At 37.5% G+C, this 24,040-nt stretch overlaps 1 protein-coding gene across 2 annotated transcripts in view; it reads left to right on the top strand.

Moving 5' to 3' along the window:
* The window catches only part of LOC126471128 (excitatory amino acid transporter 1), a 768,331-nt gene extending 752,531 nt beyond the window's left edge, over positions 1 to 15,800 (top strand). The window contains exons 8-10 of one of the 2 annotated variants that reach the window (XM_050099215.1): positions 11,082 to 11,216; positions 13,785 to 13,941; positions 15,154 to 15,800. In XM_050099215.1, coding sequence (XP_049955172.1) covers positions 11,082 to 11,216; positions 13,785 to 13,941; positions 15,154 to 15,165 — 304 coding nt within the window. In that variant the 3' untranslated portion in view covers positions 15,166 to 15,800. Of the gene's footprint in view, positions 1 to 11,081; positions 11,217 to 13,784 lie in introns of both variants that reach the window. The other variant, XM_050099214.1, reaches the window with a different exon arrangement.
* Positions 15,801 to 24,040: the final 8,240 nt, after the last annotated feature.

Consider the following 24,040-nt stretch of genomic DNA (forward strand, 5'->3'; position numbering starts at 1 on the left):
TGAATGTGTGGAACTGCACTGCTGTAAATATGTCATAAAATGCGATTCATTTTACCAGGCAATTCATATCCACTGGTCTGTATGCCAATCACAATGTTTCAGTGCCCACTGAAAATGTAACTATTAATTTCTTTAGATCAATAGTGTCACACAAACAAATCTTCTGTTGTTAGTGACTTTATTTTGTTCTGTGTGTAAGAAATCACCATTAAATGTTCAGCCTCAGGAAAATATCATAAGTGTAGTCAAGTAAACTGCAAAAAGCACATCTGTGACAAAACATACAGCCTTCTCTAAATAGGCTATGAAGCCTCTCTTTTACTACCTGATGCAAATGTCAAGCAGTTGGGAGCATCACACTGTAACAAGACATAAGTTTTCTCAGCAATGAGCACTGTACAATTTTACAGGGATGCTCCCCACCACTGATATCTCTATTGTCACCAGTGTTCACAGATGCTACACAGTGGAAAATGATATATGATTTTTCTTCCCATCACCACTTCTCAGTCTGAATACACCTTCCGGACAAAATACACTCCTGGAAATTGAAATAAGAACACCATGAATTCATTGTCCCAGGAAGGGGAAACTTTATTGACACATTCCTGGGGTCAGATACATCACATGATCACACTGACAGAACCACAGGCACATAGACACAGGCAACAGAGCATGCACAATGTCGGCACTAGTACAGTGTATATCCACCTTTCGCAGCAATGCAGGCTGCTATTCTCCCATGGAGACGATCATAGAGATGCTAGATGTAGTCCTGTGGAACGGCTTGCCATGCCATTTCCACCTGGCGCCTCAGTTGGACCAGCGTTCGTGCTGGACGTGCAGACCGCGTGAGACGACGCTTCATCCAGTCCCAAACATGCTCAATGGGGGACAGATCCGGAGATCTTGCTGGCCAGGGTAGTTGACTTACACCTTCTAGAGCACGTTGGGTGGCACGGGATACATGCGGACGTGCATTGTCCTGTTGGAACAGCAAGTTCCCTTGCCGGTCTAGGAATGATAGAACGATGGGTTCGATGACGGTTTGGATGTACCGTGCACTATTCAGTGTCCCCTCGACGATCACCAGTGGTGTACGGCCAGTGTAGGAGATCGCTCCCCACACCATGATGCCGGGTGTTGGCCCTGTGTGCCTCGGTCGTATGCAGTCCTGATTGTGGCGCTCACCTGCACGGCGCCAAACACGCATACGACCATCATTGGCACCAAGGCAGAAGCGACTCTCATCGCTGAAGACGACACGTCTCCATTCGTCCCTCCATTCACGCCTGTCGCGACACCACTGGAGGCGGGCTGCACGATGTTGGGGCGTGAGCGGAAGACGGCCTAACGGTGTGCGGGACCGTAGCCCAGCTTCATGGAGACGGTTGCGAATGGTCCTCGCCGATACCCCAGGAGCAACAGTGTCCCTAATTTGCTGGGAAGTGGCGGTGCGGTCCCCTACGGCACTGCGTAGGATCCTACGGTCTTGGCGTGCATCCGTGCGTCGCTGCGGTCCGGTCCCAGGTCGACGGGCACATGCACCTTCCGCCGACCACTGGCGACAACATCGATGTACTGTGGAGACCTCACGCCCCACGTGTTGAGCAATTCGGCGGTACGTCCACCCGGCCTCCCGCATGCCCACTATACGCCCTCGCTCAAAGTCCGTCAACTGCACATACGGTTCACGTCCACGCTGTCGCGGCATGCTACCAGTGTTAAAGACTGCGATGGAGCTCCGTATGCCACGGCAAACTGGCTGACACTGACGATGGCGGTGCACAAATGCTGCGCAGCTAGCGCCATTCGACGGCCAACACCGCGGTTCCTGGTGTGTCCGCTGTGCCGTGCATGTGATCATTGCTTGTACAGCCCTCTCGCAGTGTCCGGAGCAAGTATGGTGGGTCTGACACACCGGTGTCAATGTGTTCTTTTTTCCATTTCCAGGAGTGTATATCTCAGAATGAAGTCCCCAAATTTTATACTTAATACAATCACCTGGTTGCTATAAAATCTAGTAGCTACAAAGAGTATTCCATTGCACTACTGAAGCATCCATTCTACATTCTTCTGGTCAGTTTTAAATGCAGCTTGTTACCAGACTGGCAACTGAACAAGGTGGCACAGTGGTTAGCACACTGGACTCACATTCAGAAGGACAATAGTTCAAATCCATGTTCAGCTATGCTTCCTTAGTTTTTCTGTGATCTCCATAAATTCCTGCATGTAAATACCAGGATGGTTCCTTTAATTCCTGCATGTAAATGCCAGGATGGTTCCTTTGGACAATTTCCTTTCCCCATCCCTGAAACAGAGCTTGTGCTCAGTCCGTAATGACCTGGATATCAGTGGGATGTTAATCTGTAGTTTTCCTTCTTTCCTTGTTCCCAAGCACATACATGCATCAGTGAGGAGGTTCAACTGGAAACCAAATTGTGCAGAATATTGTAGGAGCTAGGATACTTATGTGCTAGTTAAGAGAGTAGTAAGAGGTCATGGAAGAAATTCCTGAACTAATGTAAATATTCCGTTAGCTTGTTTGAATTTTTATTCTCCAGTATTTGTCCACTGGGGAATGGAATGGCAAAACTTTTAATTTTACTGTGTTATATACCAAGTTCCTGATAGTATCCCAAACCTCTCCACAGTGTATCACGACATGAGAGTGTATGGCATTTTGATGGATGATTGAGGGATGTTAAAATCTGCTGCCTCTTAATTCTATTAAAACTGTGTAGATTATCTGCTGGCCTTTGTCCATCTTATTCCTTTTTTTTTGTGCCCCACACCTGTCCATAACAATACAACACAAATATAATATCTATGTAACACAGATACACACTAGAAACTTCATAAGACAACTTGGGTTGTCGGGTGTTCTGCTGGATATCAGCGTCGTACTTGCATGATATTTCGGTCATGTAGCTCGTGGCCTTCATCAGGTGCGACCTGAGACTGCTCCTTGAGTGGACCTGGTCCAGTATTTATGCCTATGGCCTCCCCCTTGTAATGGTCGCCTGGTCGTAGATATAACTAATTGCTATAATCACACTATTTCACTCCCATTTACGGAGCTTGTTAGCACTTGCTGTTAGGTTGGCGCCATTAAAATGCATTGTGTTGTGGTAATCGCTGCTACTTGCGGGATCGCTGCTGTCTCTCGATGCTGATGCTGGCTCTAAATCTGGTTGTCTAGGGTTAAAAACATGAGGTCCCGTGTTTTTTATATGCTTTTGATGATAAAGAACGAGCGAAACCAACAAATATGTAAACCTCAAATATTTATTACTCTGGTGGCCATCTTAATTCCACTGTCCACCAAAGACCATGACACAAGACAAAGTAGTATTTCCGTTACATGTTCTTTGCATTGTTTATCCACCTCAAACAATAACACACAAACACACTCTACCAAAGTGACATTCCGACTGCCTCCCGACCGTTCTTGCTGCTTGTATTTATAACATTGTCAAAGAACTACTAAAAAGAGATATAGTTTACAAGTCACATGTACATCTGTTATCATAATTTGTGCAGAAAAGTTATTAATTTGCATCGAGTGACATAATTTAACATATTATTAAAATGACAGACAGATTTGTAGACTTGACAGAATAATTCTTTGTTACAAAAAGGCCGTTTTTTAGAAGTTTGTCAATTGACTTCTCTAATTTGCATAAATAAGTAATTAACATGAATTATTAAGAATTACATTGGTTTTCGTCTAAAATAGGATTGATTACGTGAATACTGAGTGAAAACGCTCCTAGTGAACAAATAGGTTTCACTGGGTGATTTTTATTTAAGGAGATCCAAAATACCTAAGTTGGCTACTATTTTTTGTACTTCATATTAATTATTTAAGATAAACTTAGTGTTTTTACATGATGACATTTGCTGTATCAGTGATCAAGTGATATTAACTTTTGTGTGGGTCAGTTATTCAGTATAATTTAATGGGCTGACTGTTTATGGAGACATGTTGTGCAGTCATTGTTAACATACACAATAACTCTTCTATAATCATAAATACTCGTTAAACTGGTTGAATTTGGAGGGTATCACATACTTCATTAAAGTAAAGCCTTTAATATGTTCCGTTACAATACCCCCGTCGGGTAATATCATTTACAGAATGATAATGATATTAGCCGACTAGGACAAATGTGTCAAATGGTTAAAATTTGGAAAAGTACTATTTTAATAATTTTTTTTTTTTGTTTTACTATGCATAATGTGTATGTATACAATGACTGTTTCCTGCAAATATTTTAGTTGTGTTGTTTCGAATGCACTTTGTGTTATGGCCCTCAGTATGACAGCATAATAAAGATAATTAGTAATATATGAAAGTAAAAAAAAAAAAAGACTGTTAATCTTTGTTCCCAGTGAGCCACATGGAAAATGATCAAAAACAGACACAAATATATCACATGCGATCTTAAGATATAAAAAAAATATATGTAAATTATTTCAAAGTCAGCTCTCATTGAGTCACAGAGTAATCAAGATAATAGAAGGAACATAAATATATTACATAGATGGACAGTTCAGATGTCCATAGGAAAAATATTGCAGCTGTCTGCTCATTTTGAGCCACATAAAGGAAATGAAAACAAAGAACATAATTATAAGTATGGACATGATATATAAATACAAACACTAGAGAAGTCACATGTATGAATATAGTATGCATTTAAAAAAAAAAGAAAATATGTAAATAACTTGTCTCCCATTGAGACACATGGTCAAGATAGTACAAGAACATATTAATACTAAAATTGGACACTTAAATTGGTCACAACATAACACAAACATCAAACTTGGTGAACATCTGATTAGCTGTAGAAAATTGTACACAAATCTTATGCCTAAGAAAACAATAGTAACAAAATGATGGGTCTTGCACAACAATTTTTACATTGTCTTTTATATTTGGTGCAAGTATGTCCCATATTCAACAATACAAACAGAAAGTAATAAATGTTTGTCACCTCTTTGGGTGCATGGTTAAACTTGCCCCTTGCAAGTAAAGAAGAAGATGTCTCCAAATTTAATATTCAATAGTGACAATAAAAATATAAAAACATTGTCTCAGAGATCTGGAACTTTTCCAGGGTCTGTAGGATGAGTGGTAGTTGCTATTTGACACACCCAGTAAAAATCTTTGCTGATAAAATGCTTTACGGAAAATGGGTAAGTAACTGTATTCAAACAGGGAAATATGCTTAATCATGTTTATATGGTTTCAATTCAGTGATGTTTCTTAATCCAAATAACCTTCTTGACCTGGGAAAGATAAGTCTATACGCATTAGGATGTGGGCTTTCTATTATTTCAAATGGACAAATGTCAATGTTTACTTTAACATATGGATAACCTAGCTCAACATCTTTGTCTATTTCAGCATTTTCAAACAATAGATCATTTTCAATTTCTTTAGTTCCTAAGTCTAATGTCTCTTTCCTACATTTAGCCACATCCCTCTCGGTTTGCAAAGCATTGACATTTAAACCTAAACCCTTGTTTTCATCTGTTCCTCTTAACACTGTGTTGTCACTTAACAAACTACTTTTTTCACCCCATTTTTTTATAAAGTCCACTACGGATTCTTGTCCACCATGTAGGATACAAGGTTGCACTTACCTTTGCCAATTCTTTCCAAAAGGCATCTTTGTTTATACAGTTTCCATAGTTGTTCCACAAAACTTCTAAAAACTTTTCCCCTTTTTCTTGAAAACACACATTTACATTCCATCCCTTTATATTTTCTTTATTATTATTATTATTATTATTATTATTATTATTATTATTATTATTATTATTATTATTATTATTATTACCATTCTCATAGATTAGTGTTTCATAGTTTCCAGGGTCAACAGAAACCTCCGATCTTACTCGTTGGCTTTGACCCGTGACGTAAGCGTGTTGTGGTGTGTGACGTCATTACGGCGCGAAGTTTGGTTTGTGATTATGGCGTGTTTGTAGATGTCGTGGGGTGTTTGTCGTGCCCTCTGGTGGTGTGTTCATGGTTTACGTTTGTTTGGTTTGTTGGGGTCAGTTTGCTGTTGCTCAGTGGTGAGTGCTGTGTTCGTGGTTTTGAAGCGGAATTTGTATTAGTGAGTTAACGGTTTTGTGTGATGGTTAATGTAATGGTAATTGCTGTACGTCGGGTGAGTTTGTTATTGAGTGTATTCGGTTTGATTTTTGTATTGGTGGATGGGATCGGGAGATTCTGTTGAGCTATATAGGTCAAGGGAAGTGTTCGATCCTAATTTATGGGATCGGGAGCTGTTGTAGATGTATGTAGGTTTAAGGGAAGTGTTTTTTGAGTTTTGTATCGGGGGATGTGATCGGGAGGTTCTGTTGAGCTATATACGTCAAGGGAAGTGTTCGATCCTAATTTATGGGATCGGGAGTTACTGTAGATCTATGTAGGTCAAGGGAAGTGTCTGATTCTGGATAAGAATGTGTTTTTTGGTATTTGGTCAGTTTCGTGATGTTGATTTTTTTCGTCGTTTTGCGTGGTTTTGTATGGCGGTCGGTGGCTACATTTGTGTATATTTAGTTTCTCCCCACCCAAAAACCCCCAATTTCCCACGCTTGTCCCGTTAGAGTCATTAGGCTTTTTGTGAAACCTGTGTATTTCAGTGTTTATGATACGTATGCGATGTTTTTATATCCGCCATATTGGAATTGTCGTTTATGGTCGTTTCCGCCATATTTGTGACGTCATGGGTCAAAGCCGACGGGTAAGATCGGACGCTTCTGTATTTCCATTTTCCAATAGGCAATAGCTTGTCCTCAGATACACATTCCCTAGTCTGCATTTCACTTAAATTAACCTCATTATTACCCATGTTTGTCACATCACTTACCTTTACTACATAATCACTTTTCAATTCTACAAATACTTTTATTTCTTCCTCCACACTCTCATCAATAACATCACTTGATTTAGGATCATTATTTAAATGTCCCTCTATTACTTCTTCCTCCTCCTCCACAACAACCCCATCTTCAGTTTCCCCCCTATGTATCTGAATCTCAGCAATTGAGTCTTTGGCTCCATTAAACACTTCGGCATCCCCCTTCTTATCAAATAAACCCCCCAAAATTGATTCTATTTGTGGTGTCTCTGACTTTTTATTAACACCAGTATCTTTTTCAGCCCAACTATGGAACTCTGCAATACCTTCAACTTCTGCACTTTCACTAACTACCTGTGCTTGAACCCTGTTTTTATTAACTGTATCACTTTTACTCATAGTATCCCAAAACCTTTTATTAAATTCTAATTTATTCATTCTAACAACATCAGTATTTTCATGGTATTTACTCTTTACATTGTATCCTCTCCTTTTCCAGTTTCGGTTATATGTTGTCCTATCATAATATTGTCTAGCCCCAAAACTACGGACATCTAGTGGGACTGTCCACTGTTTCCCGGCTGGTTCCCTCGGTCTGTCTGTTTGTACTTGTCGTTTTGTTCACTAGTTTCAACAAACCCCCTTCTATCTTGTTCTCTTCCCCAATACCTATTTCTATCATTCCTGTTATGTCTCCTCCATCCTCCCTCCTGTGTATTGTTTCTGAAATCATTTTCATATCTCCTATCTCCCCTATTTGGAGCATTATTTCCAGAATTTTCAAAGTCTCTCCTCCCATAATAATCTCTATTTACATTCCTGTTCCACCCCCCATACTGATTGTTGCCAGAGCCAAAACTTTGGTTATTTTCTCTTTCCAAGGCCCTATCTAATCTATCTACAAATTTCAGGAACTCTTCCATTGAATCGTCTGGTCCATGGACCAATTCCCACTGCAGTCTCTCTAGTAACCTTCTTTTTAAAACATCAATTTGTGTCATAATATCAAAAGAGTTATTCAAGTGAGCAAGTTTTTTCAATTGATCTCTGCAAAATTTTTGCATTCCCCCTACTTTCCCTCTATACACTGGTCCATTTAGAAATTCTGACTTTAATCTGGCTTGTATGGATTGTGACCAAAATTTGCAAATAAATTTAGCTTCAAACTCTTCAAAAGTATTCCAAGAATCATTATTCTCATTTGCCCAGGATAGGGCCTCCCCTTCTAGGAACCGTTTTACTAACTTAATTTTTATGTTATCTGACATTCCTACAACAAACATATCCTTACATTGGTGAATAAAGTCAATAGGGTGCAGATTTTCACCAGGAAAGCATTTCACTTGGATGTGCCCATACATTGTATTTTGATTGTAAATCGTTTGTTTGGACATCAATGCGTCCTCCAATTGTGTACTTTTAGTGTGTATCTTTTCTACTTTTGTATCTACATAAGTGGTATACAGGTTGTATTCTTGCTTAAGGTTTTCTGATGTTTTGTCTATTCTCTGATCTAATCTTTCAACTTCAGTATCTACTCTGTTGTAGATGACAGCAATGCTGTCTGTGTTAGCTTGTATATTTTCATTTAAACTTTCAACTTTAATTTGAAATTCTTTTCTGAAGTGTATCAGCTGTTCGCTAGTGTCCTTACTGAGGGTAGTTTTAATTTCCTCACTTCTCATTGAGATGAGTAGTTAATAGATCAAAATCCAAACTTAACTTATCAAGTCTATCTGTGAGTTTCAAACTTAGTTGTTCACTTGATTGTTTAACATCCAAACGTACTTGTTCACTTGATTGTTTAAAATCCAAACTTACTTGTTCAATTGACTGTTTAAGTTGCGAGCTTATTTGAGTTGCAAACCCTGCTAGCCACTCTGTTAAGTTTAATTGTTCACCATCCCCTGGTTCAATTTTTACATTTCCTACGATCTCATCAATCTCAGGCAGAGACATGTTAACTAATAATTATTTTATATGACAACAACAACAAAATACCTTGCTATATGTAGCTATGTCATGATCGGTGTTCCTGTTGGCTTTCTTCACTTCTATTCGGTTTTATCGAAGCTGAAGTCTTGATTGATGAATTCCATTGACATAATCCAGACGTTAATCTTCCGAGCGGCGTAGTCGCACACACACACTTTATTTATTTATTTATTTTTGACATATTTTCACTGTTGCCACACTGCACAGATAAACTTTTTTGGAATGATAAGCACTTACGAAATTTATCGCGGCACTATTATCATCGATGCACTTAAAGATCCCGGCTGAGCCCCCACTTTTGTAATGGTCGCCTGGTCGTAGATATAGCTAATTGCTGTAATCGCACTATTTCACTCCCATTTACGGAGCTTGTTAGCACTTGCTGTTAGGTTGGCGCCATTAAAATGCATTGTGTTGTGGTAATCGCTGCTACTTGCGGGATCGCTGCTGTCTCTCGATGCTGATGCTGGCTCTAAATCTGGTTGTCTAGGGTTAAAAACATGAGGTCCCGTGTTTTTTATATGCTTTTGATGATAAAGAACGAGCGAAACCAACAAATATGTAAACCTCAAATATTTATTACTCTGGTGGCCATCTTAATTCCTCTGTCCACCAAAGACCATGACACAAGACAAAGTAGTATTTCCGTTACATGTTCTTTGCATTGTTTATCCACCTCAAACAATAACACACAAACACACTCTACCAAAGTGACATTCCGACTGCCTCCCGACCGTTCTTGCTGCTTGTATTTATAACATTGTCAAAGAACTACTAAAAAGAGATATAGTTTACAAGTCACATGTACATCTGTTATCATAATTTGTGCAGAAAAGTTATTAATTTGCATCGAGTGACATAATTTAACATATTATTAAAATGACAGACAGATTTGTAGACTTGACAGAATAATTCTTTGTTACAAAAAGGCCGTTTTTTAGAAGTTTGTCAATTGACTTCTCTAATTTGCATAAATAAGTAATTAACATGAATTATTAAGAATTACATTGGTTTTCGTCTAAAATAGGATTGATTACGTGAATACTGAGTGAAAACGCTCCTAGTGAACAAATAGGTTTCACTGGGTGATTTTTATTTAAGGAGATCCAAAATACCTAAGTTGGCTACTATTTTTTGTACTTCATATTAATTATTTAAGATAAACTTAGTGTTTTTACATGATGACATTTGCTGTATCAGTGATCAAGTGATATTAACTTTTGTGTGGGTCAGTTATTCAGTATAATTTAATGGGCTGACTGTTTATGGAGACATGTTGTGCAGTCATTGTTAACATACACAATAACACTTCTATAATCATAAATACTCGTTAAACTGGTTGAATTTGGAGGGTATCACATACTTCATTAAAGTAAAGCCTTTAATATGTTCCGTTAAACCCTCCACCAACGGCTGCAGGCGCTTCTTCTGTGGTCCGCGCCCATTCCCTGCGACCTGCTGGAGTGTTGCTGCTCCGTTTTCCATCCGCTGTGGTTCTAGGTGTTCCCTCTGTGGTCCGCGCCCACCAAACCCGCTCCTGGGGGGTCATAGGCCATAGGCATAAATACTGGACCAGGTCCACTCGAGGAGCAGTCTCAGGTCGCACCTGATGAAGGCCACGAGCTACGTGACCGAAATATCGTGCAAATACGATGCTGATATCCGGCAGAACACGCGACAACCCAAGATGTCATTAGATCGCCAGGAAAGCATGAAGAGTTACAACTTCATAAGATGTTAGAGGAAGCTGAAGGCACATCCCTTCCACTAGGACCTTACTGAGAACAGTGATGCAGAATGCCTGCACCATTCCTAACTCTTACTGTTGAGGACAGGAGTGAATATCTTAGTCTGAATTGCAAATTAAACCAAAGTAATCCTAATGTTTGTGCAATTAGATATGTTGTTACTGAGTGGGCTATATGGATAAAAATGTTGAACACAAAGTAGGAGGGTTATGACAGGAAAGCATGAGGAAGACTGATAAAAACAGGTTAACACCATGTTAAAATTCTATATTTCCTTCTTTAGTGATACAGATACTGTTATTTTCACATACTGTTATTTTCACATACATAGTAGTCATTATAATTATACTGAAAGTGTCTTATTGTATGAGGATGTATAATGTGGGTCCATCAAAGTAAATATAGTTTATTTTTATACAGTGTACATATAATAAGCTTGAATACTTTTTTGCAATTGTAGCATAACAGCAACAGCAGCTAGTATTGGTGCAGCAGGAATTCCACAAGCTGGTCTGGTTACTATGGTAATGGTTCTTGACACAGTTGGTTTACCTCCAGAAGATGTGACACTTATCATAGCTGTCGACTGGCTGCTGTAAGTATATGCCTGACAGCAAGTTTATTATTGTATTTCTTAATATCTTTTCCCCTGAAAGTAATAATTACTAAACTAGTCACATGCCTTCTATATGAGCAGCACAGAGCAAGTGAAATTTTTTCTAAAATAGGTATGTGGAAGAAATTTGTTTTCCTAATGTGGAAAGAGGCCTTGGTAAGAACAGGGAAAATGCATTGGTTCCTTATTATCGATTTTGTTGTTGAATTGTATTTTTTTCCCATGTAGACACGTTCAGAGTACCTGTTAGGAGGACTGGTGGCATGTGTAAACACGTTCAGAGCACACAGGGACAGGTACAAAGGCATGTGTGTTAATACAACCAGAGCAGTTAAAGGGTTAATTAAATAACCCTTGATTGTGGATCTGCAGTTTATTGTACAATTTGATTCCATGGCGAAACCATTCTTTTCCATTTTTCATCTATTGTTTCCTTGGAAAATTTAAGTTAAAAATCTTACAGTTCGTCCACGATCATGGGTAGAGCTGTTATTTTTATTGTTGTTGGTAAGTTTTGCAAGCCATATGGCTCTCCACTCCATAAAGATCAACACTGAGCCTCTTAGTTCTGTCTTCGTAAGTTATTTCCCAGTCTCTACACTGCCTTAACTTTCCCATACCAATTTTAATATCGTTACAGTTTCTTTTATGTGTGTGTCAAAGAGGTTGATTTTTAGTGGGAAACACTAGTGTTCTGATCTTGAAAGTCCTGTTTGGTTGTGTTCTAATGACATTGCAGTCTTTTGGCTTTAAGCTCTGCAACTATGTTTGATTCTTCATATGAATTACAGAGTTCAACATTTTATAGTATTATACAGTCATTAGTATTGCTATCACTTGTGGTCCAAATATTTTTCATAAGATTTTGACATCAGATTAAGACATCCGTAATTTTATTTATTCTTTTTTTGCAGAATACCACTGTCAGATCCGTAGATTGAAACTGATGCAATTAATTAGTTATGAGAGTGTAATTAAGATCTCCCATAAATTAAACTGCTTCAGAAAACAGTTGTGTGATAATAGTTATAGCTGTCTGACTTTTTTGCATTCCTGGTTTTATTTGGCTTTTAGATGTTTTTGAGGTTATTAGGGTGCCAAATTAATTAAATTCATAATAATCTCATGGTCAGTGGGATGTTAGACACTAATCTCATCCTCCTAATTAAATTCATTGGTATCCTTGAAAGCTATGTTCTCATTCCTAAGTTGCAGTGCATTAGTTTTTATGCGAAGTAAAAATGTAGTACCAAATACTGTTTTATCTCTCTCTGACTGAGAACCTATGATTTTAATAACATTTAATATTTGTGTTGTAGGAGCTTGTAGTTCATTTCCAGTGTCATCTAATAGGGTAATATTATCAGCATATGTGAGAACACTACTTTTGCTCTTCAGTTGCAGAGCCTATGCCACTTTTAATACCTTTTAAATTTTCAGTTATTTTGTTAATTATAATACTGTACTGAATAAAATTGAAGACAATGAATCCTCTTCCAGAATAAATTTTCACTCTGAAATAGAGTAGGCACTCATTTGAAACTTTCTGGCAGATGAAAACTTTGTGCTGAACCGACATATCCTTGTTAGTCTCATGTATTGACCCTGAAATCTTCAGAATTTTTGCTTTGCTCTTAGCTGCAGACAGTTATCCTGTTAACAAACAAGAGGTATAGATTTGTGAATGATATGGGGAAGATGTTTCCCCAACTGCATTATATTTATCACTGTTATGGCACCTCCTGTTCATATACAATATATCAACTGAAGTGCACAACAGTGGGATTTATGTAATAAAATTAAACATGTGCAGCCATCCTTTTGATGTTTTCCTGACTCCTGTAGAAAACTGTAACAGTGATGTTGTGTCTGCAACCAAGCAGACCTATCATAACTGTTACAGTACTCTATGGAAGCAAGTTCACAGGCATTGGCCAGTGATGGAATCATGTACATAATGGAGTTCACCCACTCAGCATATGTTTAGACCTGAAGATGGTATATTGAGTCACCGAAACTGGTTGCAACATAATAAATAACATCCAAAGGATAGCTGCCAGGGTTTCATTTTATTACATAAGTGAACAGCTGAAGTCCCACAAACCTTCAGGCAGAATGATGGAGACACAAAAACAGTTGATTTCTAAATATAACTGTCAGTGTTCCAGTGAATTCTAGAAAATGAGAGAACCAGATGGTCACATACTGAACTAAGTAATGGGTTATTATTAAACATTATAAAAAATTTTGTGTCATGCATCATGTATTTATCCATCATGCAGAGCACATTTTTCCAACTATTTCTTTATTGTTGCTTCACTGTAAAAGTGATGGGTGAAAAATATTTTACCTCATGTGCAATATCAAATTGCAATAAATAGTTTATTTATGCAACTTTTGGTAACTACACAATGACAAACATTTGTTACTGGTAGGAATTACCTATTACATTTAAATAATAATATGTAGGTACTTCAAATATCTAAGTATATGCTTACTTTAAATGTTATGGAAGCTTCCTTTTCTAAATGCAAACTCTTATTTCAGGGATCGCTTCCGTACAACCATAAATGTTTTGGGAGATTCACTTGGAGCTGGAATTGTGAACCACTTGAGCAAAAGGGAACTTGAGAAAATGGCAATGCCAGCAATACTTGATGCTGACAAACTTGATTCACAGAATGGAAAAATCAGCCCAGAAGAGGTTGAGTGGCATACAACAGCCATGTGATAGACTATAACTAGATAACTTGAATATTTCAAGCAGTCTTCCTTCATTCATCATTAAATATTTCTTTATTTACATTGGTTACTTACTCATTAATTTATTATCAGCAGATCAGTATTATTATTGATTCATTATGAGCTCTTTCAATAACTTACAGATCTGTTGATAGGAGAGTGTTAACTTTCTAATTCATCTTTATTTTTACACAACCACACAATAAGTTCAAATCTGAAACTTCATATTTCTTCTCCCCAGCTATGAGCTATGTTCATTACACAGATACTGTTGCAATATACTTAAATGGACAAAATTAAAGTTGATACTAAAACAGAAATTATGTGGAAACACTTCACTATATTCATAACTGGATCATTTCAGTTTCCTGGACAAAATTGCAGTATGTCCACCAGCATTTCCTTCTCTTATATAGCGATCTAAGTGTGCCTTAAACTGTATCTGATTTTAAGATTTTTGTCCTAATAGTTGAACAGGGCTTAAACAGCCATGGCATCCTGTACAATTACTATCATTCCATGCTTGTGCTGTTAGATTTTTAATTCCCTTTCACAAACACAATTTTTCACATACTTGTATTTTTCTTGTGTTTCTTTTGGAAACTACATTAATATAGGGCATGCTCCTTGAGTAATAATGATAATTAAAAATAATATTAGAATGAAGTTGTTGTTCTGTGAAAATTAACAGGGTACATAGGTGATAAATTATTAGCAGTAGAAAGCTTTTGGCATAATTGCAGCTACAATATAATACACATTATTATGTAGTATGTCATCCAAACAGTATGATAAATATGGTATCTCTAAAATTACTTCATTCAGATAGAAAGAAGAATGTAAAGTGGTAATTGCTCCAGATCTCAGTCATTAAATCAAAAATTTTTTATTTGCACTTTATGCTTCATTACCATATCACCTTACTGGTAAAATAGATGACTATGAGCAACTGCACACACTTTGTTACTCATTATATTTACTGAGGATACTGAAAGTGATTGCAGTAAAAGGTTTTGCGAATACCAGTCACAGTAATGTATGGTGAAATGAAAGAATTTTCATTAAGTTCAAATCACTTTTAACGTAAATAGCAAACAAGTAGTTTCATAATAATGTAAATTTCTTTTCTATCTTTGTAATGCTTGTAAGTGAATCAGAATTGCCTGCCTTTCAGGGTGAAAAATAATGTCACAAGAAGCCATGAGAGGTGAACAAACTCTCAGCAGAGTCAACTTGTGACACCAGTAACTTCTGTTCACCAAAGGAAAAGACATTTTCTGTGTATAAGCTCTGAAATGAGGAAAAAGGAGAAAAAAAGTTATTTGTCAATGGACATCTATGTTACAAAAGCATTACTTTAATATATATTTGAAAACCAGTAATTTTTTGTGGAATGTTTGCTTGTCTCTTGTACTGCTGAGCAAATTCCAAACTGATGACACATTGATGTATTATACACTTCAAGTTCATAATACCAGGGAATAGCATTTATGTCTCAGATAATGTATAGTGAATATATAATGAGGATTTAAATTGTAGTTTTCTTATGGAGTCAGCTTTTGCTCTTGTAATTCACTTAAATATAACAGTTATGTAAATAAGTGTGTTTCTTAGCTTGAGTAAATTGGGAAGACTAAAGCTTTAAACATGATGCGACTTGAACATATTCACAAATGTAACATCAGTAGCAACTATGGACTTCTTAGCAAGGCCTCATACCATGTATGTTGTTTCTTTTATTGTGACATGTGTGATTTTATTAATAAATTCCCATTTTTGTATGGAAGTTAACTTTTTTAAATAAATATGTATTTGTGTTTATATATTTTGAAATAGATATTTTCCCTTTTGCTCCAAGTGTGCATGGGTTACAAAGGACTGAAATTGATATCATAATGAAGCATACTTGAAGATGCTGCAAATGGGATTAAAGGTATCTGTTCTGTATAGAATCTACCACTGAGGTAATAGTGCCTTAGAACTATGTATTTTTATTTACCCTGAATGAGGAAGAAATAACTTTGCAGTTTACTGTACAAGAGATTTATTAACTCATTATTAATGGAAATATCATGATTTTCATGTAAACAACAAGACTTCCCACTTTACAATAACATCCCATGCAGCATATTCATGTACTCAGAAAATATACACTGTCCAATCACATTAACATGACCACCAGCCAAAGCCTGAAGAACCAGCTTTCATAGTGCCAGTATGCAAAAAAAGTGTCAGTGAGGTTCTGGAAGGTATCAACAGGGATGTGGAACCATACCAACTCCAATGCTATGGCCAGCTACACCAAATTTCTCTGTTGAGGATCTATAGCATGAACAGCCAGACTGAGACATTCCTACAGATTCTCTGTTGGGTTTAAATCTGGGGAGTTTGGTGGGGTATGGTAAGCACATCCTGGTACTCTTTGAACTGCACATTCCTGCTGGTAGATGCCATCATGCTGAGGAAATACAAACTGCATGTAGAAGTGGACATCATTGCCAAGGATAGATGCAGGCCAAATGAGAGAGGTGGGGAGGGGGGGGGGGGGTGGCTAAGTCCCCTGGGTCTAAGCCTCTCAAGGGTTCTAATCACACAGGGAGCTCAGTTGGCAAATATCAGATTGCTATTGTAAAATAAATTTTGTATCATATAATAAATAAAAGAACGTTACCCCAGCACCAGCATAGCTAGCCTAGCCCCTGCTTTTCACTTTGATTCTTGTAGGTCAGTTGCATATAGTTCTGTTTGGTGCTTAATCTTGAATGCACAACATTTTCTTTAGACATTGTGCATTAAAGCCACCTTATGATGCCGTCTAAACTGTGCTTTCTTTAAACCTTGTTGGAAAACCTAGTTAAACATTCCCACAACACATAATGTACTCAGCAAAAGTTGTGAAACTAAACTAAACTCCATCTGAACAGGTCTTGGAAGGTCCAACAGTACCAACCGACTGCCGTGTCATTCTCATCCCACAGGCATCACTGGATGCGGATATGGAGGGGCATGTGGTCAGCACACCGCTCTCCCAGCCGCATGCCAGTTTATGGGACTGGAGCTGCTACTTCTAAATCAAGTAGCTCCTCAGTTTGCCTCACAAAGGCTGAGGGCACCCTGCATACCAAAGCACTCAGTAGACCAGATGGTCACCCATCCAACTGCCAGCCCGACCCGACAACGCTTATCTTTGCTGATCTGCCGGAAACCAGTGTTACCACTGTGGCAAGGCCATTGGCAAATGCTGTGAAATTTTGTTATAATTTCGTAGAATTGCCAATAAATTCCATTAAGGTACTTCTGATTCCATCACATGGTGATTTTACATGAAATCTGCAGAAAATATTTTGCACTCACGAGTAAATACAAAATAAATTATATCTATGTGTACGTAGTTTCCCTGGAAAAATCATAAAAGTGAAGAAATGAAATGACATGAGAGGTGCATTGGCCATGCTAATGCTCAGAAGTAGAAAGATAATGACATTAAACTTGTCTAGGTTGTTAGGCCATATCGTATTTCTTCAAATTATCAACATTTCATCTCTGTGCCCAGAACTTCTTCAGGATCTTGCGGTGCTCCCTGTAGATTGGGAAGTGTCAGAGACCAGTGTCGCCTTCTCTTATAAAAGGAAATTTCCCTGCACTTATGCTGGAGAAGTGGGATTATTGGGTAAAAATCTTGTGGCTACCATCAACATTGGATAGTAAGAGAAGTCCATAGAAAGGGCTTTTAAACAAAATATGAGGCATGTCAACAAACTAAGTTCCATTTGGTTATATAAAACAAATGTGTACAGATACAGAAAAAATAATTATTGTACAAAAATCTACAACTGTTAAACTACATTTCTACATAACTTCCAAAACTTTGTAGGCACTTGTAATAGCATGGCACAAGTTTTTGTATGCCTTGTTCATAGAAGGCTGCCTGTGTATTCAACCATGTGGTAACATGTTCTTTCAGCTCGTCATCATCGTTGTAATGTTGACCACCAAGGACAGATTTTAGGTGTAAGAAGAGATGAAAGTCACTATGAGTGAGGTCTGGGCTGTATGGAGGATGATCAAATGCATCCCAGTGAAATCCACATAAGAGTTCTTTGGTTACATTTGCCGTGTGAGGTCGGGCATTATCTAGAAAAAAAAAAAACCCTTTTGAAAGTAATCCTTGGCACTTGTTCTGTATTGCATGGTGCAATTTCTTAATGGTCTCGCAGAAACTATGTGCACTAATTATTTGGCCTTGTGGTAGGAAATCAATCAGCAAAATGCCTTTTCCATCCAAAAAAACTGTGCACATGACTTTTCGAAGTGTCGAGATTAACTTAGACTTATTTTTGTTGGGGATGAAGTGTGCCTTCATTCCATTGATTGCCATTTTTTTTTCCATCCCCTGTGACTATCTGAGAAAGAAAACCATCACCTTCTTCATTGTAGCGTGCAAAAACTGAAGTGCACTGCCCATCCATTGTTTTTTGTGCTGTTCAGTAAGAATTGAAATTTCAGTTTTTCAGTAATAATTTCATGAATTAGTGACCATGACATTTGTGGAACTTCCATAGCAAGGGCACTACATGTAAACTTATGTTTGTGCTTAATATTCTCTTCAATTGTGTGAACCAGTTCATCAGCAACCACAGACAGGTGTCCACTTCGTTGTTGATTGTGCACTTGATTACGTCCTTCATTGAACAATCTGACCCATCTTCTAACTATTGAATCACTCACAGCATTTTGTCCTTAAACCTCACAGATTTGCCAATGAATTTCCTTTGGTTTAACTTTCTTTGCATTTAGAAAACGAATCACAGATCTGATTTCACATGTGGCATTTTCGATTATGGCTGACATTGTAAAGAAGCACTACATAGCACAAGTCAGTGGCAGCGATCTGAAAATGGCATACATGTCTTCTCCTTGAGTCAGAGTAACTGCTGCGCATGCTTGGAACTGTGATCGTCATGCTGCCACAGGTAGAAATAGAAATAGAGCTTACTTTGTGGATGACCCTTGTATTAATTCTGTTACTAAGAATGGTGAGTAATTGCCTTCTCACTCTGTTAAATTACCATTTGCTTCTGGGTTCACTGACTACATAATCAGAATTCTGAAGAAAACTGGTATTCAGACGACATTTTTCTGTCAAAACAAATAAAATACTTTTTCCTATGGAAAACTGATGCATCTGATTACCTCCGCACTGAGAGCATCTGCAAAATCCGTGGCTGTGGCAAAGTGTATATAGGCAAAACAGGAAGAACTATTAAAGAAAGTATTAAGGAACACCAGTACATGTACCTTAAACAAAGTATAAAATCTGTGGTAGCAGAGAATCATGACTGCTGTGATCTTAACACTGATTTCAATAATGTACAAGTGCTGGCTAAGGACATCAATATTTATAGGAGAAAAGTCTGAGAAGAGATCAGAATTTCTAAGAATGCATGTAACTTCAATAGAGAGGATGGGGAATTGGCTTCCAGCACTGTGGCTGTCTGTCATCAAGACATGGTGTGCAAGCAATATTAACAACACTCTGGAAGCCACCTCTGTGGGGAATAATATTTTGGATAAGCATTCTCCCTCTCTTGCTCTGCCCATTTTGCTTCAAGCAAATTCTGTTGGTCGACTGATATCAGCAGGAGGAAATTTAATCAATAACTCATCTCCAGAATAAGTGCAGGAAAAGTCCCATTCTAACTAATGATGTTGGCCAACTATTGGTAGCCACATGAGTTTTTGGCAGTAACCCCTTCCTCAGCATTAGTGCAGGAGTACTTCTCTTACTATCCAATGACGATGGTAGCCACCAGATTTTTACCCATTAATCTCACTTCTCCAGCTCAAGCATAGGAAAACTCCCGTTTATAAGAAAAGATGACAATGGCCTCGGACATTGTCCAATCTACAGTGGACACCACAAGATCCTGAAGATGTCCCCAGCTGAGAGGTAAAAATGTCAATAATTTGAAGAAATATTATGTGGCCTAGCAATACAGAAGATTTCAACTTCAGTGACAATAGCCACAAAAGCCTGTTGACTTACATAAAGAGGTAATATTCTTTTTTTGTACATAGAATAGCCAACTCGCATGGGAAACCTCATGTTGCTTGATGTGACATTATTTCTTGGTCAAAGAAGCTTGAATTTCAGATGTTAACATCAGAAAACAGGGGATCCAAATAACACAAATTTCCTAAGAATATTAGAGCTCTTGAGTCACTATGATCCAGTTATCGAAAAAAATATTAGCATGTCAGAGACTGACAAAAAGCAGGTAAATGTTTAAAGTGCATTAACTGTCAAGTGATACTCTGAATGAATTTATTTCTGGTTGTGTCCATTACATCAGGAGTACCACCTTATAACAGCAGGAAATGAGAAGTATTACACAATTATCTTTAATGCAGCTCCTGATTCAAATGATGTTGAACAGGCAACATTCATCTGCCATTATATTTATTTCAATGAAGAAATTTAGGAGTATAAACAAGAAATAAATGAATGGCTTCATAATTCATATATTGTTATCAGAAAATGAGTTGCTGTTCTACATTTAATTCATCAATAATTGTGAAACACTCAGATCATGTCAATGAATGCATGGACAAAGGTAAGAGTCATGACATTAATTTGGCTAAAGTTGTTGGTACCAACAGACTACAGAATCAGATCACTACAAGCTTGAAATATTGCCATTCATATTGAGGTAAGAAATCTTGTGAGAGCTTGTTAAATAACTTAAAATATATTCACAAAAGGTGGAACACCATTCTCCCTGGATCTAAAGTTGTTTCCAGTAAAATTAACACCAATCCTGAATTTCCAGAGGTGTGCAGTAAGAAGAGGAAATCATTTCATGATGAAACCAGGTATGAAGTGACAGATATAAATTCAGAGGATTTATTCACAATACATGTTTTTATGTCATAACTGACAATATAGTGTCCAACTTGAAAACCTGATCTGAAACACTGATGAAACACATGAGTTTTTATGGAAATACACAAAGGTGACTGATGATTAGGTCTCGGAGGCAGGCAAGCTATTTATCAATGAATACCATAACGCTCATGATGGATTTAGAAGAAGAAATTAAATATTTGAAAACTATTCATGCTTCTATGTATACACCAGTTTGAAACAATTAGACCCCTAGAATAAGATGCACAAGTTTAAGATTTCAAGCTCATTTCCAAACTTATGGGTAGCTATGCATATCTTTTATACACTTCTGTGGCTGTGCCTGAAACAGAAAGGTCATTCAACACTCTAGTTCTTTTCAAAAATTGTGTCATATCAACTATGCATCAATGGCTCACAGATTTTGGGATCTTGACAACTGAATATATTTTGACATGACAGTTGGGGTTTATGCTGCGATTCAAACAGTTGCTGAATGAAAGACTCACAAAGCACCCTTCACAGTGTTAACAGGCAAGTAAATTATAGTATGCTACACATTGCAGTTTACATGCAAGTACACTGATGTCTGTTTACAGAAATGTGTGGGCATGCCAGAACACTCCAATTGCAACGTCATTAGTAGCAGACGATTTGTTGATATTCAAAGCAATATAATGATTAGCCTTTTGTTTTAAAGTGAAGTTAAAGCAAAATAAACCCATTTAAAAAAATTAAATAGAGCATACTTACATTTTAAAATAATTCATTATTGAGTAGCATCTGAAGTCAAACTTGTCAAGTTCATCATTCATATTTTTTCTCTCTCTTGCCATGAAGGTCTCAGTAGAGCTACTATCTAGTTCTATAGCTTTTGTTCCTGATAACTGCCTTCATCACTACTTTTGAAACCAATATTTATTACTATCCTTTCAGTCTCTTAGTTCATGGAAGCATCATGGTGCTGGTATTATTTCTCGATATACTTGTATTTAACCTTTGCACACTCATTCGTGATTCATCTGATTGGTGTGTTCTTTCAAAACCACAGTGGGAAATTGCAGACATAGATTATGACTATTTTTTGTTTCACTCCATTCCAAATGGTTTTGACTGTAATAGTACATTATACAAGGTATATTGTAATAAATATTTGTAGTTTTCTGAAATAATAGAGAACATGAAATTAAACATTTTTCTTAATAAAGCAATGTCCAGTAACGCGTTGTTTAGAACTTGTATCAGTATGAAGGAAAATGTAGACTACAATAAAATTGCAGGAAAGATTTCACTGCAAAATGAGTGTGAAATTTAAAGCACAATCTTAGCAGTGACGTCATGCAAGTGTGCTTTAAACTATTTTCTTCCTATGAAATTATTGTAATTAAGTATTATGAAAATTGTAGATACATTTATAAATATTTTTTGAATTTGTAGCTACCACACTATATTCTAATTCCGATTAAAAATATGTGGAAAATCAGAAATTTGAATGCAGAAGATGTGCTCAGAAAAAATTATGCACTGGTGGTAGAAAATTTAACTTTCAATGTCGGTTCTGTAATTAGGAAACCTGTCTCTTTGTACTTTCATAGAAAATGTATGGGTGAATAAACATGCAACTACTGCACAACTGACCACCCAGATGAGCCATGGGGCTGCCAACAGTGTCTCCTCAATTACCATTCAATGACTGCTGCTGTGTATGGGCCTCCCACAATAACAAGATCACCCAGGGAATGTCATGGAAACATTGCCCAGACCATAGCACCCTGTCCTCTTGTGGGAACCCTCGGGCGATTGTTGCAAGCTGTATATACCAACAGCCATCTGTCTCATTCAGCGTAAAATGTGATTCATCTATAAAGGCACCTGTTGCCACTTGGTGGACATCCAGATGCAGTACTGGCATGCGAATTCCAACCTTTGTCGCCAATGAATAGCAGTCAGCACGTGTGCAAGAACCAGGTGCCTGCCGTGGAGGCCCATATGCAGCAACAGTCATTGAATGGCCATTGAGGAGACGCTATTGTCAGCCCCATGGCTCATCTGGGTGGTCAGTTGTGCAATAGTTGCATGTTTATTCACCCATACACATCTCCACAGCTGTCGGTTGCCTCTGTCATTTATTGTCCATAGCACACCACACTTGTCTCAGCACCTGCTTTGGATAGTGCCATTTTGCCATACATAGTGTACTTTAACTACAGCTGCACATGAACAGTTTACAAACTAGTTCAGAAAACGTGGTGGTGGAGGGAAGGATCCAGATGGCACAGGTTGTGAGGTAGACATTGGAGTCAAGTTTGTTGTACTCAGCTGGATGTTGTACTGCTAGGTGGTCAGCCTTGTTCTTGACCACACTTTGGTAGGAGTCATCCTTTCTGGTGGTTTTTCTTCCTTGTAAAATTTTATTTGAAAACTTTTATCTTAATTCTAAAATTTTCTGTAAATTATAATACATCCTAAAGGTGTAAATCATCTTAGGTGGAGGGACATACTGAGTTCTCTGCATACTGTGGAGGCAATATATACGAATCTACACAGATTGTTCACAACCTTATGTCGCAAAATGCTGATTGTACCAGTTATCACAGGTATCCCTAAAATTCTGATTCCAAACTGCAACTAAAATGCAAAGTCGCTGGATGTTTCAAAACTGCTTCGGATCATTGTTGGAAAGTTTTATAATCACACCAAAAGGCAATCTTGTGATACATAGGGATTCTTAGGTGACAGTATTAATTTTCTAGAGTACTGGTACTGCAACAATAGTGCTCCCACAATGGCTATTACCATAGTAAAAATTGGTACTAACTGTTAAAGGCATTTTTTTTAGTTCCAAGTGCTGTGTATAATAAATAAACTCTTTTGACAATGAGTTTTCTAATGTTTGTTTTCATTCACTCAATATCATTCCAGTTATCAAGATCGATTATAGAACAATATCTAAATATTTGAAAGAGCACTATGTGTCAAACAGTAATATGATAATCCTACCAATACAGTGCAGATGTGACCAGTTAAATTCATGAGCCTGTTTTACATAATTTTGTTACATAAGCTAAGCATTATATTCTATGAATTGTTCTCCTTAGTACACAGAATATGTACACATGTATGGAGTTGACATACTGATGATGAACATGATATACAT

The sequence above is a fragment of the Schistocerca serialis genome, chromosome 3 (assembly GCF_023864345.2).
Source record: "Schistocerca serialis cubense isolate TAMUIC-IGC-003099 chromosome 3, iqSchSeri2.2, whole genome shotgun sequence".
NCBI classification, from domain to species: Eukaryota; Metazoa; Arthropoda; class Insecta; order Orthoptera; family Acrididae; genus Schistocerca; species Schistocerca serialis.